The 15551-nt window shown below is 45.8% G+C and overlaps 1 protein-coding gene across 2 annotated transcripts; it reads right to left on the bottom strand.

Moving 5' to 3' along the window:
- Positions 1–240: 240 nt before the first annotated feature.
- On the bottom strand, positions 241–15295 carry DET1 (DET1 partner of COP1 E3 ubiquitin ligase). Of its 2 annotated transcripts, XM_081337319.1 has the most exons (5): positions 15223–15295; positions 11369–12559; positions 9164–9354; positions 4224–4415; positions 241–604 (listed from the first exon to the last, which is right to left on the bottom strand). In XM_081337319.1, the coding sequence occupies exons 2-5, from the start codon at positions 12449–12451 to the stop codon at positions 415–417; spliced, it is 1656 nt and encodes a 551-aa protein (XP_081193445.1). In that variant the 5' UTR covers positions 12452–12559; positions 15223–15295; the 3' UTR covers positions 241–414. The 2 variants fall into 2 exon arrangements, with proteins under 2 accessions (XP_081193445.1, XP_081193446.1); XM_081337320.1 differs by lacking the exon at positions 15223–15295 and having other exon boundaries at positions 11369–12978.
- Between the last annotated feature and the right edge of the window lie 256 nt (positions 15296–15551).

Below are 15551 nucleotides of genomic sequence, written 5' to 3' on the forward strand. Positions count from 1 at the left end.
ACTTTTTACCCCTCTATTACAAAAGAGAGGGAAATAATTAAATGCTTGGCTACAAATGGGTTTCTTGTTGCTTATTCAGCTGAAGGGCCCCCCACCCCCGCCCCACTAAATAGCAGGAGGAGGAGCAGACGTAGCGATAAGTCAAGTATCGGAGCAGAGAACTTTAGAAAAAAAAATCTGTTTGGTTTGTGCTGAATGACAGAATAACACCTGAGAAAAAAAAGAACTTTTTGAGGCGGCTATGGGATTCATCAGCACCATTGTTCCTGTGATATCCAAACATCACAGGACTGAAACAGCACCCCGCCAAAGACGCTTGGTGTTTTGGTTTCTTTCAGCCTGACGTTGGCTTGGGGGGGGGGTGTCTGTGGGGGAAAAAAAATGTCTCTATTCAGTGTCCACAGCAGAGCAAGACTACGTGCAGCTATGCCTCATGTGAAAGTTGACCACGTACTCCGCGTTAGTCCGCTGCACAGAGATAGCAAAGGGTTCAAAAGGGTGGAAGGTAAATGCCACTAGGCGCCGGACAGTATGGTTGATGGGTCGACCCAGAAGTCCTGCTTGGATTTCAAACTTCAGCAGACCAGAATCTCGGGCATAAAATCTGTGAATGGGAAAAAAGAAAGAGAGAGGAGGGAGGGAGGGTGGGGGAGGGAGGGAAGGCGGGAGGGAGGGAGAGAAAGAAAAGACAGAGGGAGGGAGGGAAAGAGAGAGGGAGGGGAGGAAGACAGAGAGAGGGAGGGAGAAAGAGGGAGAAAGGGAGGGAGGGGGAGGGAGGGAGGGAAGGCGGGAGGGAGGGAGAGAAAGAAAAGACAGAGGGAGGGAGGGAAAGAGAGAGGGAGGGGAGGAAGACAGAGAGAGGGAGGGAGAAAGGGAGAAAGGGAGGGAGGGAAAGAAAAGAGGGAGAGAGGGAGTGAGAGAGGGAGAGAAAGAAAAGAGGGAGGGAGGGAAAGAGAGAGGAGGGAGGGTGGGAGGGAGGGAAGGTGGGAAGGAGGGAGGGAGGGAAAGAAAGAAAAGAGGGGGAGGGAAGGAGGGAAAGAGGGAGGGGAGAAAGAGAGGAGGGGGAGAGAGGGAGGGAGGAGGAAAGGGAGGGAGGGAGGGAAAGAGAAAGGGAGGGAGAGAGAGAGAGAAAGAAAGAAGAGAGAGAGAGAGAGAGAGAGAGAGAGAGAGAGAGAGAGAGAGAGAGAGAGAGAGAGAGAGAGAGAGATGCTGGATGGCCAGTCTTTAGGCACATGGAACTAAATAAACATCAATCTCACGGAATTCAGTAAGCAAAGAAAAACCCCATGCTATTTTGACCAAGGTAAAGACAAAAAACAGGGAAGGAGACAAGACCAGTCAAACTCCTCTATTTAAAAAAGTTTCCGTAAAAAGAAAGTTTACCTTTGACCAGACGAGCTGGTGGTGATGGAATTTAAGGACATGATCGTCAACTCTGGCTCAGATCCTACCTTTCCTCTATGCGGCTCAAGGCGGCGTATTTAAAATCCCCCCCTCCCTCCTCCCCCTCCCACAAAGAAAAGGACTGTGAGCCATGGTGGGCTAAGGTGGGGGGGGGAAATAAAGTCAAGTGAAAGAGGGAGAACCTCAGGGCCAAAGAAACTGTCCGCTATCCAGCTCAGTCCTACACAAATGGGAGTCTGCGCTCGGAAGCCGTCCAACCTTTGGATTCCGACAGCAGATATTCAGCTAGAGTCCCTCGCAGGAGATATCAGCCCTCGAGGAGAAGGACGCCACGGGGGGAATCGGGGTTTTGTTTTTGTTTTGTTGTTTTTTTTAAAAAAAAATACAGCTTCATTAAAACTTGAGATAAAAGAGACGGACTGACCCTGATCTCTTGTGGCTGCTTCTCCCTTCTTTGTTTTGCAGGTGAGCATTTTCACAGCATCCTCCTCTCCGCTCAAACCCTTAATGTGCGGGATTCCACACCTCCTCCCCCTTCCCTCGAAACAGACAGACACGCCAGGCCGTTGCAGGCAGGCAGGCAGGCAGGCAGGGTGGGTGGGAAAGAGGACTGCTCTGGGGATAAATATACACCCGCCAGGTTTCACAACGTGGCCTGTGCCGCATTCGCTCATCACATTCTTTCTAAACAGTCATCATTTATATTCCGCTCCTTAAAAGCCTCCGGCTGGCCTGACAAATTAAGAGACCCCCCCAAAAAAAGAAAGAAAAAAGGAAAAAAAAGGGGGGGGAGAGGGAGAAGAGCAACAATCTGACTGGCCTGACTTTCTAAATGGCTCCCTTTTCTCTCCAGGAAGTGAAGCTGGTAGGCACAATTTGGGGAGGGAGGGGGGCGCAAAAAAAAAACCACAAAAAACCCGGGGAAAGGGAGCAAACTTCCGTTCTGTGAGTTTCTGCCCTCCCCCTTCTAATTCAGGGCAATTTGCCCTACTCAAGAAAAGTGCCCGGTAATCTCTCAAGGTACGGCTCTGTCTCGTGTTGTGTGTTTTTTTTTAACATCTCTCTTTTTTTTTTTTTTGAAAAGTGCTCTGCAATCAAGAGGCCCATTTGCACCGCCTCGCATGCAGCGGAAAAAAATTAAAAGATACCGAAATGCGAGATGCTTGCCAATAAGAACGGTAATGGAGAGCACTTCTCTCCGGGGGAGGGGGGGGGCAATTGTTATAAAAATGAAAAGCTTTACCTGCCACGCTGTTTGGCTTTCTAAAAAAAAACACGCTCCTCCCCGAAAGGCTTTTCCTGTGACATTATTTTCAGACTGCTTAAGTCTGGGCCCTTCGACTGTCAACAGCAGGCTTTCTTGCTCACCCTAATGGCCCAGGCTACAGGAGAGCTAAGAAATCTCCTGGCAGTGGCTTTAAGGTGGCAAAAGAGCTGCCATCTTACCATCCAGCCCAGCGTGAATGGTGCAGTTGGCGCCCGGCGTCAGAAGAGAGGAAGAACTCAAAACGTAAGCCAAGCGTGGCAAAAAGGCAGAACCCCAATATCCTCGGGGGGATGGAGGACTGTGCTGGAACTCAAGCATGTCAATAAAGAGAGGCCCAAAGGAGACAATCAAATCAGCTCATTCATTGGGTGCCACAAGGGAGCTTACCTGAGGTTTGAGAATTGGCATTTGAGCAGTTTATGAGGAACAGATAGAACTGGGAACTAGAACAGGGGTCCCCAACCCCCAGGTCCGTGGACCGGTACCGGGCAGTGGCATGCCAGCAACCGGTCCACGCAAACAGGCAAAGCCCCATCCGCGGGATGCAGGCAGCACGCAAAACCACGCATCCTCCGGTTCGTGGAAAAAACCTCTCTCCACGGAGCCAGCGGTCCCTGGTGCCCAAAAGGCTGGGGACCTCTGAACTAGAAGATGGGGGATAAACTTCCGTCAGGTAGGGAAAACAGCAAGGGCAACTGTGGAAAGCAGATCGGAAGGGAAGACTCTCTGCCCTCTAGAAGCCAAGGGTCACGGTTGACTCGCTACGCAGCTTCGCTTGCAACCGGACAACTGTAATGGAGTGGGGGAGGGGGAGGGAAGGCATTGGAATCTATTGTCTTCCTCACCGACGTTCGCTATGGGACGATGTTTGGATTTAGAAGCTCGAGAAGACCCATCTCACTCATTGGTAAACGAGTCTGGCAGCCTTTTTTTTTTTTGACCAAAGAGTTGAATAAAATCACACTAAATTAAATTAAACGTAAGAATACAAGGTAGTCCTCGACTTACAACAGTTTAGTGACCGTTTGAAGTTACGATGGCGCTGAACAAAATGACGGTATGCACGATCGTTTTTCCAGGCTTACGGCCGCCGCAGCCTCCCCACGGTCACGGGATCAAAATTCATGACGCTTGGCAACTGACTCGTATTTACGACGGTTGGAAGCGTCCTGGGGACACGCGATGCCCCTTTTGCGACTTTCCGACAAGCCAAGTCAATGGGGAAGCCGGATTCGCTTTAAACAACCGTGTGAGTAGGTTAACGACTGCCGTGGTTCATTTAAAAAAGGGTGGCCAGAACAGTCGCAAAAATGGGGCAAAACCCACCCGACAAAATCCTCAGTCGGCAACGTAAATTTTGGGCTCCACTGTGGTCGTAAGTTGAGGACTAACTGCAGCCTATGGTCGATCAAGCCAAGGACCCTATTAATTCCCCCAATGAATGAGACGTAAACCTTATGATTACCTGGTTTCCTATCTAACGGGGCAGCAAACTACGTGCAACAACTTGTTCTTCCTAATGTAAGGATGGAAATCAAGGCATTGTGCGTACCTGATTGGGTGGTCACCACACGTTTTGGGGCGCTCCATGACCGAAACCCATTTGTCATCATAGCTGAAGAGAGAGAGGTCAAGGTAAGGGCTGCCACTGTACGATTGTGCGCTGATTGGAAGTTGACCCAGGAGACGACGCACTGCCTCTGTGTGTCCCCCGTACTTTGCATTGACAATGGTGTCCTTGAAACTGAAGGAGAGAAGGTGAGGGCTATAAAGCTGGAAGAAACAACATAAAAAACACATATCCTCCTTTCCACCCACCTAGTACTATACGTTAGCTTTGCGGGGGAGAGGAAGGGGGGCGGAAATCAGACAATTAAGAATCCTGAGTTCATCAAAGGACTGAAGTTTAGCTGTGACAAATCTTTGGTATCACTTTGAGAAAAATACATTAGGGGACTGGAGGCTCAAACATACAAGGAACGGTGGCTGGAATTGGGTCTGTCTAGTTTAATGAAGAGAAGGACGAGGGGGGACATGAGAGCAGGGTTCCAGTATCTCAGGGGCTGCCCCAAAGAAGAGGGAGTCAAGCTATTCTCCAAAGCACCTGAAGGCAGGACAAGAAGCAACAGCTGGAAACTAATCAAGGAGAGAAGCAACCTGGAACTAAGGAGAAACTTCCTGACAGTTAGAACAATTAACCAGTGGAACCACCTGCCTCCAGAAGCAGTGAATGCTCCAACACTGGAGGTTTTTAAGAAGAGACTGGACAGCCATTTGTCTGAAATGGTATAGGGTTTCCTGCCTGAGCAGGGGGTTGGACTAGATGACCTCCATGTCCCTTCCAACTCTATTATTATTATTATTATTATTATTATTATTATTATTATTATTATTATTATTATTATTATTACCCAGATTGTTGGGGCCAATTAAGCTGACTTTGTAATAATGCCGCTTGGGGTGTGTGTGTGAAAGCCCTAATAAGCAGGCATATATATAGAATGAAGGCTACTGCTAAGCTTGTAAGCCGCCCTGAGTCTTCGGAGAAGGGCGGGATATAAATGGAATTAAAATAAATAAAATAAAAAAAATCATCATCATCATCATCATCATGTTTTCTCTCTGTTCCACCTGGCAAGACTGACATAATGCTGCATTAAGTCTTGGTGTTATCCAAGGTCCTTTTCAACATGATGATGATGATGATGACAACGACGACGATGGGAAAAGTGAGTTTTAAGAACTTCTGCCTAAGACCTTGAAGCTGTAGTCACTGAATAATTTAGAGGAAATAATGGCATCATTCAGAGAGTTAGCTTAGACAAACAGGTTCAAATCCCAGGAAGCTATGGAAATTCAAGCTTGTGCATTTCCTGTGCTTGTTTTGAGGTTAAAACATAAGCACGAGGAACATGTAGTTAAGCTCTTTGGAGAGCAATTAAAGCACAAACGAAACAGCTATGTTGCTATGAAGACAGCTAACCAGATATATAGTTCTGCAGTAGTGGATCACCTGTACTTGAAGAGAAATTGAGCAGCATAATGATTTCTAGATTGCATTTCCAAAAAGAATCTAAGCGGGATTCCTTAGAAGCTCATTATAGGCTTCTCTGTAAATTGTCCTTAACCATTTTTACAGAATAGCCTTCATTCAATGGACGATGGGTGGAAGGACAAGGATAAAGTCAAGATGAGCACACCCTTGGGTCAAGGGAACCCCAGCGGAAAAAATAATCAGAAAGAGCTAACAGACGCTGAGCCAATAAAAAGGAAGAGGTCACCAGATGTTGAACCGAAGAAAACCGAGAGTTAAAAATTTGGAGTGTGCAGTATCTTTTTCTTCAAGAAAACATACATTAATATTTTAGAGCAGACATGTCAAACACAAGGCCCGGGGCCCGGATCCGGCCCGCGAAGTGGTTTCATGCGGCCCGCGAAGCCATCCTGGAAACAGTGAGGGAACGGCCCCCCCTGCCTTGGCCCTGGCCCAGAGACCCTCCTTCTGCCAGAGACCCTCAGATCTGTCCCACTCCTGCCCAGGCCCCCATAGGCACCCTTGATGCCAACGATGTAGAGCTGGCCACGCCCACCCAGTAGGCCATACGCACTATAGCCACGCCCACCCAATAGGCCACGCCCAGCCTGGCCATACCCACCCGGCCGCTTGAGAGCAACCGCAATGCTGATGTGGCCCTCAATGAAATTGAGTTTGACACTCCTGTTTTAGAGACACCCAAATCACCTTGCACTCTTAAAAAGGTCATTGCTCACTCAATCTCTTGCATGAAAGCCAAATATTAGAATGGCAACAGCTTTGGAACATTAAACGGGGAAAATCCCAAATCTCTATTTTAAGTTCACATTCGTCCAGGTTTAAACCTAAAACCTTTGGCCCTGCCAGGAATACTGAATCTGTGCAAAAAGCCTTTATTCAAAAGGCCAATGTGCAGGTTTCTGGGAAATAAATCCTGAAGTAAACCGATATGAACGTACTAAGAAGTGGACGCTTTAAACTGCAAAATATGACAGATATCATAGGGGGGGAGAGACAAGGATTACCAACGCTTGCCTTTAAATGATGTTTTCTCGAAGAAGAAGAACATGAAAACTAAAAGCTTTTATGCCTCCAGATCTTCTGTCATTAAAGGATAAGATGGAGATCCATTCTCATTCTTGAATTATGTAAAGGGGGGGGGGGACAAATGCAAATGGGAGGAAGGGGAAGCAGCTTGTTCTAAGTTGTTGAAAAAACTGGTTCATAGTATACATGGTTAAGTGATTACTTGCTCTGAAGTTAGGAAACAGGGAGAGCTCTTTACTAAGGTGAATTTCAGGAAAGATTATTCTGTTCCTTATCATTCAGATAACCCTAAACCCTCAATTTCATCATCGACTATATGAGATACTCCTCATTATCTATCTTACAAGGTGAGGGACCTCTGAAAAGCAGAATCTGAAGCCTTCCATGAAGCCCATTTATGTCTTGGACTTTTAACATTCATCAGGCATAGCCAGCACAAATATTGGACCTACGGGAGGTGTAGTCCATAATATCTGGAGACCACTGGAGAGAAATATTGTTGTTGTTGTTTTAAAAAAAGCATCATATGCATCAGGTGAACAAGCAGTCCTTGACTTACGACCACAGTGGAGCCTAAAATTTATGTTGCTAAGCAAAATATTTGTTGGGTGAGTTTTGCCCCATTTTTACGACCTATCCTGCCACATTTGTTAAGTGGATCACTGCAGTTGGCTAAGTTAGTAACCCGGTTGTTACGTGAACCTGGCTTCCCCACTGACTTTGCTCGACAGTTGGTCGCAAAAGGGGATCAGCGTGACCCCGGGACACTGCGACCGTCCTAAGTACACGCCAGTTGCAAAGCATCTGAATTTTGATCACGCGACCACGGGGGGGATGCTGCAAATGGTGGTAAGTGTGAAAAATGGTCACAAGTCACTTTTTTTCAGTGCCGTTGTAACTTTGAACGGTCACTAAACAAACCGTCGTAAGACGAGGACTGCCTATAGCTTGTGCAACGCCTGGAGTCCCTTCCGGTTACAGTTGGCAAGAATAAGACACATGGCGAGAGGCCAAAAACCTACCGTGTTAAATTGCAAAATAAGAATATTGTGGAGAGCCAAGGAAACAAACAAAGGTATGGATCCAATAAGTCAATCTAGAGTTCTCACTCCAGGCGTAAATTGCCAGCCTCATATGACCCTACTTTTGGAAACATTATGCAAAGCTCTCTGGGAAAAAGGCTCATGCTGGGAAAGGCAGAAGGAAAGGGAAATAGAGGATGACCAGCATCACGGTGGATGGAATCAGTTAAAAGTGGCAATGGAAGACCAGATTAGGGACAAATTGTCAGGGAGAAAATTTTTTTGGGGGGGGTGTCACTAAGTGTTGATGCTGGTTTCATGGCATATAATCAAGCAAGAAAAGTTGTTGTTTTTTTAAGCCAAATGCACCCCTTTCCCTGTTAGAAAAATAAAGTGTGACACAATCTCTGCCTGACCCACAGCTGCCCTTCCCTTTCCCAAAAGTGTTAAATAAAACAGAGTTAGGAGGGACCTTGGAGGTCTTCTACTCCAACCCCCGCTGCTCAAGCAGGAGACCCTTTTAAGGAAGAGAAGGACGAGGGGGGACACATGATAGCAGGGTTCCAGTATCTCAGGGGCTGCCACAAAGAAGAGGGAGTCAAGCTCTTCTCCAAAGCGCCCGAAGGCAGGACAAGAAGCAACGGATGGAAACTAATCAAGGAGAGAAGCAACCTAGAACTAAGGAGAAACTTCCTGACTGTGAGGACAATTAACCAGTGGAACAACCTGCCTCCAGAAGCTGTGAATGCTTCATCCTTGGAAGTCTTTTAAGAAGAGACTGGACAGCCATTTGCCCAGAATGGTATAGGGTTTCCGGCCTGAGCAGGGAGTTGGACTAAATGACCTCCAAGGTCCCTTCCAACTCTGATATTCTATTCTATTCTATTCTATTCTATTCTATTCTATTCTATTCTATTCTATTCTATTCTATTCTATTCTATTCTATTCTATTCTATTCTATTCTATTCTATTCTATTCTATTCCTACTTCTATTCTATTCTATTCTATTCTATTCTATTCTATTCTATTCTATTCTATTCTATTCTATTCTATCCTATCCTATCCTAACCTATCCTATCCTATCCTATCCTATTATTCTACTCTAACTCTACTCTATTCCTACTCCTATTCCTATTCCTATGCTATTCCACTTCAGACAAGCAGTTGCCCAATAAAGTAATTAATAAATAAGACTCAGCTACCAAAAGCCTGGGCCACCCTTCAGATACGTTTACTTGAAGACATGAGGGCAATTCCAGTTCATTTGGGGGAAGCCGAAACTGAAGTTTAGCTTTAGCTCCTTCCATTTTGCTGGTTTTGTGGAAAGGGAAAGGGGGGGGATGGAAAGGGAACGGGGGGGGGGTGTTAACTGAAAAGCATGAGGCTCACCGGCGCTGGATCTGCCTGGCAAAATTGTTGCTCGAGGCCGAGCAAGGGAACTGAACGGCCTCGCTGTGGAGAGTGGCATTACGGAAGAGGTCGCAGAAGTTCTCAAAGAGTTCCAGCAGCTCGTCCGACGTGTTCTCAAAGACGGCGATCACCTCGGTAGTCACCATGTTGTACACCACAAAAAAGGAAGGCTGGAAGGAGGAGGCAGAAACGGAGGCCAGGTGGGTAGACGAGGCAGCGGCCAGGTGCGCCAACCAACTCCCCAACCCCCGCCCAGCAGCCCAAAGAGATGCTTTTTTTGTGGCCGGCCCCCCCCCCGGGAAGAACCCTGCCTTGGGTCATTAATCCCTTGCCTTTGCCATCATCTGAAAGGAGAGCAAATGTTAACTTGGGTTATTAACCGGTGGTCAAATCATTTACAAAGCTGGCTGGAATTCCTCCAAGGCTTTTGTTTGTTTGTTTCCAACCGGACACTCAATGCCCCACTTCTCCTTTTCTCTGCCGAGCGTGATTTTGCTTTTCTTCCCAGAGAAGATGATTTAATTTCAGTTCCTGCTGGGAAATGCGTTGGGGTTTCCCCCCCCCTTTCGTTTTTTTTTCCCCAGTCAGGTGTGAGCTGGCAGCTGATTATTCCTTTGGTGTATGCAGAAAGGTGAGATGGTAGGACTTATTTGGGATGGGGTTGGGGGGGCAGTAATTTTCTTCTGCTGTCTTAATATTTCTAACATGCCGAGATGAGTCATTGAAATTGCTTTTGTGCGCTCTGTTGCCGCCTGTAAACACTGCACTGTTTAGGATCTCCTGCTGGTTTGGAAAAGAAAGGATGAGCGCCATTAACTATTTCTTTTGAATTACGGGCATTCTTATCTAAGAATCTTGAAAAGGTATGTTTTGATTTTACAGTCACCTAAGCAGTGGTAAAGAATTTTTCCCTTAGGAAATAGGTTGCGGGTGATGCCAAAATCTTGATCGCATTTCTGCATCTCTAGAGACTTGTAACTTAAGTTTTTGGAAAACTGCCTCTTGAGAATCTTCTTTTTTTTCTTTTTCTTTCAAAGAAGCTATAGTTGATATTGTTGTGAATGTTATACACCTGCTAATAAAATTGTAAGAAACATTAAGGTTATGTTTCTCCATCGTTTCTTTAAAACTGGGGTTAATTTACCCAGCACCATTCATTTCCTCCCCGTCCCCTGTTTGTCAAATTCTTTCTGCATTCTTGCAATCATCTTATGAAGCCTTCAGGAAGTCCCATCAATCAGGTTTTTTGTCTTTAGAAGACTAAAATGTATTGGGCCTTTGGTGAAACATTGTTTGCCTTGGTCACTATAGGCATAGTAGGAAGATCTCCTGGCAAATTACATCTCTTGCTCTGTGGGAGATGCATGTCTGTGTGCATGTTTCAGGAATCCAAACCATATTAGACTCGGGGTTGTTGTGTTTTTTTACTCTGGACAACCAACTTTTACAGTAATGAGATCTGAGCTTGACTTGACCAGGAAAAGGATTTTGTACTCATAGTAGATATTGTACTTCAGTGGAAAAAGTCAACCCTATAGAAAGGCAAAATCTGTGCTAGGAATCGTGTGGAAGATAATGAAAGTAAAACAATCACCATAGTAATATATATCTATGTTGGAATATAACTGAAACATAAAACACACTTTATTATAATAGTGCGTGAGCATGCTTGCATGCGCAAAAGCCTATCTTAAACAATGCATGCAGTTCTGTTCAACACATTAAAGAGAATTGGCAAAGCACAAAAGGTGCAAAATAAAACAGTGAACAGGCTAGATTAATTTCCTGTGGAAAAAAAGATCACAGACTGGAAGGGTTTTTAGACAGTACTCTGGCGGGAAGAGAAACAATATATGCATGCAAAAATGTGGATAGAGTTTTTTTCTTTCTCCCTTACTTTAAAATTTGTACTCATTCATAAATGTGGAGAGGTCCAAGAAACAATCATTGTAAACAATGATTTATTCTACAGACAAAAACTGTAGACTTTTCCTGCTATCAAATGGGGCAACGATGGTTTGGAAAGGAAACTAGATAGAACTGTGAAAGACAGGAACAATAGTGGCTACTAAGTTTGAAAATTCTTTATTATCATCTCTGCATACCACTGACTCAGACGGACTCGTGTGCAACGTACAACCAGACCAAAAAAAACCCCATGCCATAAAATCACTATATTCCTACCTGTGAAGGATCCGTCACTCGTAATGTGACTACATCCTCACTTGTGTATTTGATGAAGAGATGATTCTCGTCCAACAGTTGCATCTTCCACATGCGAAGCTGCCTCAGCTGGTCAAAATATTGAAAGAACCTCCTTTTAGCCATAGCGCTTCCATCTTGTTCTGCCCTTCGCCACAAATAGACTAACAGCCTGTGTTTCAGAGAATTGATGAACGGCTCTTTGTAGGGGTTGGCCATTCCTGTCTGCGAATCCCGCTGGACCTCTGGATAGACCGCAGAGAGCATGAGAAGGTCATCCTCGTAACAAAAGCGCCCTATGGTCCGCACATCAATGAAGGTACCTTCAGCAGTTACCTGAAAGACATGAATCGTTTGCTGCTGCACGGAGAGAATAGCCAAGATGTTCTTATATAGGTAGAGTCCTTGGTTGTGGGATAAGATGACTTTGTCGCATTTGAAGGTCCGGGTGTCACACAACCTACCAGTGTGAAGGTCTATGATGTGCAAAGAATAATCTTCCAAAGGAGACCTGGGATTAGGAGTCACCGATTCACTGTTGCGGTAAACCTCAAAAAAGGGAGGATGGGGTTCCTCGGGCAGATAGGCAGCAGAACCAACAATGACATATCGACAATCGTCTGTAAACAAGCTACATTCACGGTTCAAGTGCTCCCCATTGGAGGCCACGTTGGTAATATGAAGGAGGACAAAGAACCGTTCAAAGAGCCGCCCACGGATGTTGATGGACCTCTGATCATTGCCATTAGCCAAGATCTCTCCATCATAACCCTGGAGTAGATCCTCTGCTGCTTGACATCCCTGATATTCATAAATCTCCAAAGACGTCTGATCTGAGGAGAAAGCAATGAAGTATCTTCCATCAGGGGAAAATTTTCGTAAGAAACAGGGGGGCTTCTCAACGTTGACCACGGTAAAATTGGGGAAAATGTTCTGATGAAAAATGCGGACTTGGTGCCAATGTGTCCCAATTTTGCCAGAGGTGATCCTTCGACGTTCTAAACGGTAAATTACATTCTGGTTCTGGATCCGACGTGGTCTGATGGTTGGGTTGTCATGTTCCATCCTATCCTCTTCAAACAGAGAACATCCCAGGAATACTGGGCTCTGAGGAAGGCGCAGGGCAAATCATGTTGTCAAGCAATGGAACATTTGGAGGCAGGGATGACAAAACTGTAAAGAGAAGGAGAACATTCAAGAGACACACAAATACAAAAAATTGCTATTTTTAAGCTGCTGCAAGATTCTCCAATACTTTGTATTGTTTTCCAGAATCACCTGAAGTGAGCTTAAAATACCGTACTTACAATTAAGGAAATACTTTACAACTTAGGAATTTTGTTTCCCAAATGAAACAAGGCAATATTTAATGTAAATTACAAATTGCTCAGAAGAGCTAATGGCTAAAAACTGGGAGGAAGTCCATCCTTCTTTTGGAGTATTCCATTCCACTTCAAGTAGAAATGATATACTCAAGCAGACCATTAGAAAGAGCAGTTCAAACTACTGACTCAACCTCTATCTAATCCAGACATGTCAAACACAAGGCCCGGGGGCCGGATCCTGCCCACGAAGTGGTTTCATGTGGCCCGCGAAGCCATCCTGGAAACAGTGAGGGAACGGCCCCCACTGCCTTGGCCCTGGCCCAGAGACCCTCCTTCTGACAGAGACCCTCAGATCTGTCCCACTCCTGCCCAGGCCCCCATAGGCACCCTTGATGCCAACGATGTAGAGCTGGCCACGCCCACCCAGTAGGCGATACGCACTCTAGCCACACCCACCTAGGAGGCCATGCCCACCCGGCCCCTTGAGGGCAACCTCAACGCTGATGTGGCCCTCAATGAAATTGAGTTTGACATCCCTGATCTAATCTGATACAAGAATGAGTGGGTTTAGACAGTAGCAATGCCTCTGCAATAGCATTGATTTCCATCTTTCTTTGAAGGATGCTTTTCCTGTATTTGTTTTTTTTTTCTTTGTAACAAAGGGAGATAGATTGGACTGAATAGAATCTGAATACAAATTTAAATCCAAGCCCAACCATTCTATCTAGTATTTCCAAATTTGGGGCAGAATGCAGGACATCTCATCTGACTTTAAGCTGAATGTTATTAGTTTGCTTCTTGTTCTTTTCTTTTCCCCCTTTCTTTCTTAAGCACATGTGAAACGGTCACAACTCAGTGGTGGAATACACATCCTACATTTGGACTATTTCAAATATCTATAGGTGAACAAAAACCTTGTCTGAAAGTCTGCTTTAAGTCAGGGTAGACCATGTGGAGATGATCTGGCCTAAGAGAGTTTCTTAGGCAAGTAGGTAAGTAAAGCTAATAAGGCAAAAAGATGGAGGTTCAGGTCCACCCTCAAGCACAGAAACTCACTGGGTGACTTTGGGCCAATTATTCTTTTTTAGCACAACTTTATTCACAGGGTAATTGTTGCTGGGAAAACTGGAGGAGGGAGCAATGTGTGTGCCACTTTAACCTCCCGGAAGCAAGGCAGGATACAGGCTTGATAAATAAAAGGCATTCTTGAATTCATTGTATTCAAAGGTCTTCACTCCTCACCTAATGTATTTCTTTTCACATTTGTAAGCCTCTCAGAGTCGCCTCGAACTGCGAGACGGGTGGCAAATAAATGTATTCATTTAATTTGTATCCCGCCTTTATTATTTTTGCAAGTAACTGAAAGCGGTAAAGGTATCCAAATGACAAATTTAATGATTAAAACAAAATAATAATCAGCCAGAACTCCCCCTTTCTGCAGACTTCATACCACCTAAGTGGAAAGAAGGAAACAGAGAGTAGTAGCCGCCTATAGAGGTGGGCAGTTCCACTAACAAGGAACTAACTAATCCACTAAGGGGAATTCCCCCACTTGAGAGAAATATAAATGAGGGTGATGAAATATAAATGTCATGGCCACTGGGTCTGAGAAATTAAGGAACACAAAAGCCAACTCCCAGAAGTCCTTTGTGTTCATGGCATCCTTCAGTTATTTTAATGATGATGAAGCTATTTCAATAACTTTGCTTTACATCTTTTTTTTAAAAAAAAGACTAAGCCTAAATTCTTTAGGTTTAAATGTTTTATTATATCAATTAAATTGTACACCTCCCAGAGCACCTCTATGAGTGAGATGGGTGGCTTAAGAAGTTTGATATAGAAGGGAAAGAAATACATTTGTGGCTCACAAGATGCTGACGTTCGGGGATTGGCTTTAATCGACATTTGCCCAGTTTATTTTCTTGAGGAAGAGCCCAAAGAGGCAACTGAAGCCCTTTCCCCCCCCCCAAGGACAGGTGAAAGAGGCAGGTGCAGCCCTTTGGCTACAGCAAACCAGAATCAGAATCAGAATAGAGCTGGAAGGGACCCCGGAGGTCTTCTAGTCCAACCACTTGCCCAAGCAGGAGACCTTATACCATTTCAGACACGCGTCTATCTAGCCTCTTCTTAAAATCCTCCTGTGATGAAGCACCCACAACATCTGTCTATCTATCCCTATCTTCAATCAATTTCATCAGAACAGAGCTGTAAGGGACCTCGGAGGTCTTCTAGTCCAGCCCCCTGCTCAAGCAGGAGACCCTATGCCATTTCAGACAAGTGGCTGCCCAGTCTCTTGGCAGAATAAAAGACTTGGAAGGGACCTCGGAGGTCTTCTAGTCCAGCCCCCTGCTCAAGCAGGAGACCCTATGCCATTTCAGACAAGTGGCTGCCCAGTCTCTTCTTAAAGACACGCTTCTCCACGCCTGGAGAAGCTTGATTCCCCCCTCCCCACGCAACGGGGCCAACGCTTCCACGCGTATCCCGCGAGGATGCGGCAAGGGAAGACCCCACCTCGATGCTTCCCGCTCCAACTCGCTCCTGATGGGGCGAACCTCCACCGTTCACTCGACAGCGCTGGCGGCCGCCATCTTTCCGCCAGGGGAGGCGGGCCTAACCCCACCAACGAGTCCGCTGCGGCCGACCGGCCGCACCACTCCGAAGCCCGAAATTCGCACAGATGCCATAGAATAAAAGAAGGAAATGATAGAGTGCCCACTCCGCGTTGTGGCTTATTACGCTTCCGTCTCTTCTGCACCGGGCAGCGTCCCCTGGCGTCTGGAAGCCGCGACGCGCGTTGGTTCCTTCTATCTCGCCTTCTGCATCGCTGTCATGGCAACCGC

This window comes from Vipera berus, assembly GCF_964194415.1.
Source record: "Vipera berus genome assembly, chromosome: 12".
In the NCBI taxonomy this organism is placed as follows: Eukaryota; Metazoa; Chordata; class Lepidosauria; order Squamata; family Viperidae; genus Vipera; species Vipera berus.

Coding starts and splice junctions, on each gene's coding strand:
- DET1 (XM_081337319.1), bottom strand. CDS start 12,451: ATGGAACATGACAACCCAACCATCAGACCACGTCGGATCCAGAACCAG. Junction 9,355..11,368: donor GAGTGACGGATCCTTCACAG/GTAGGAATATAG, acceptor TCCTCCTTCCAG/CCTTCCTTTTTTGTGGTGTA. Junction 605..4,223: donor TGTGGTGACCACCCAATCAG/GTACGCACAATG, acceptor TCCCATTCACAG/ATTTTATGCCCGAGATTCTG.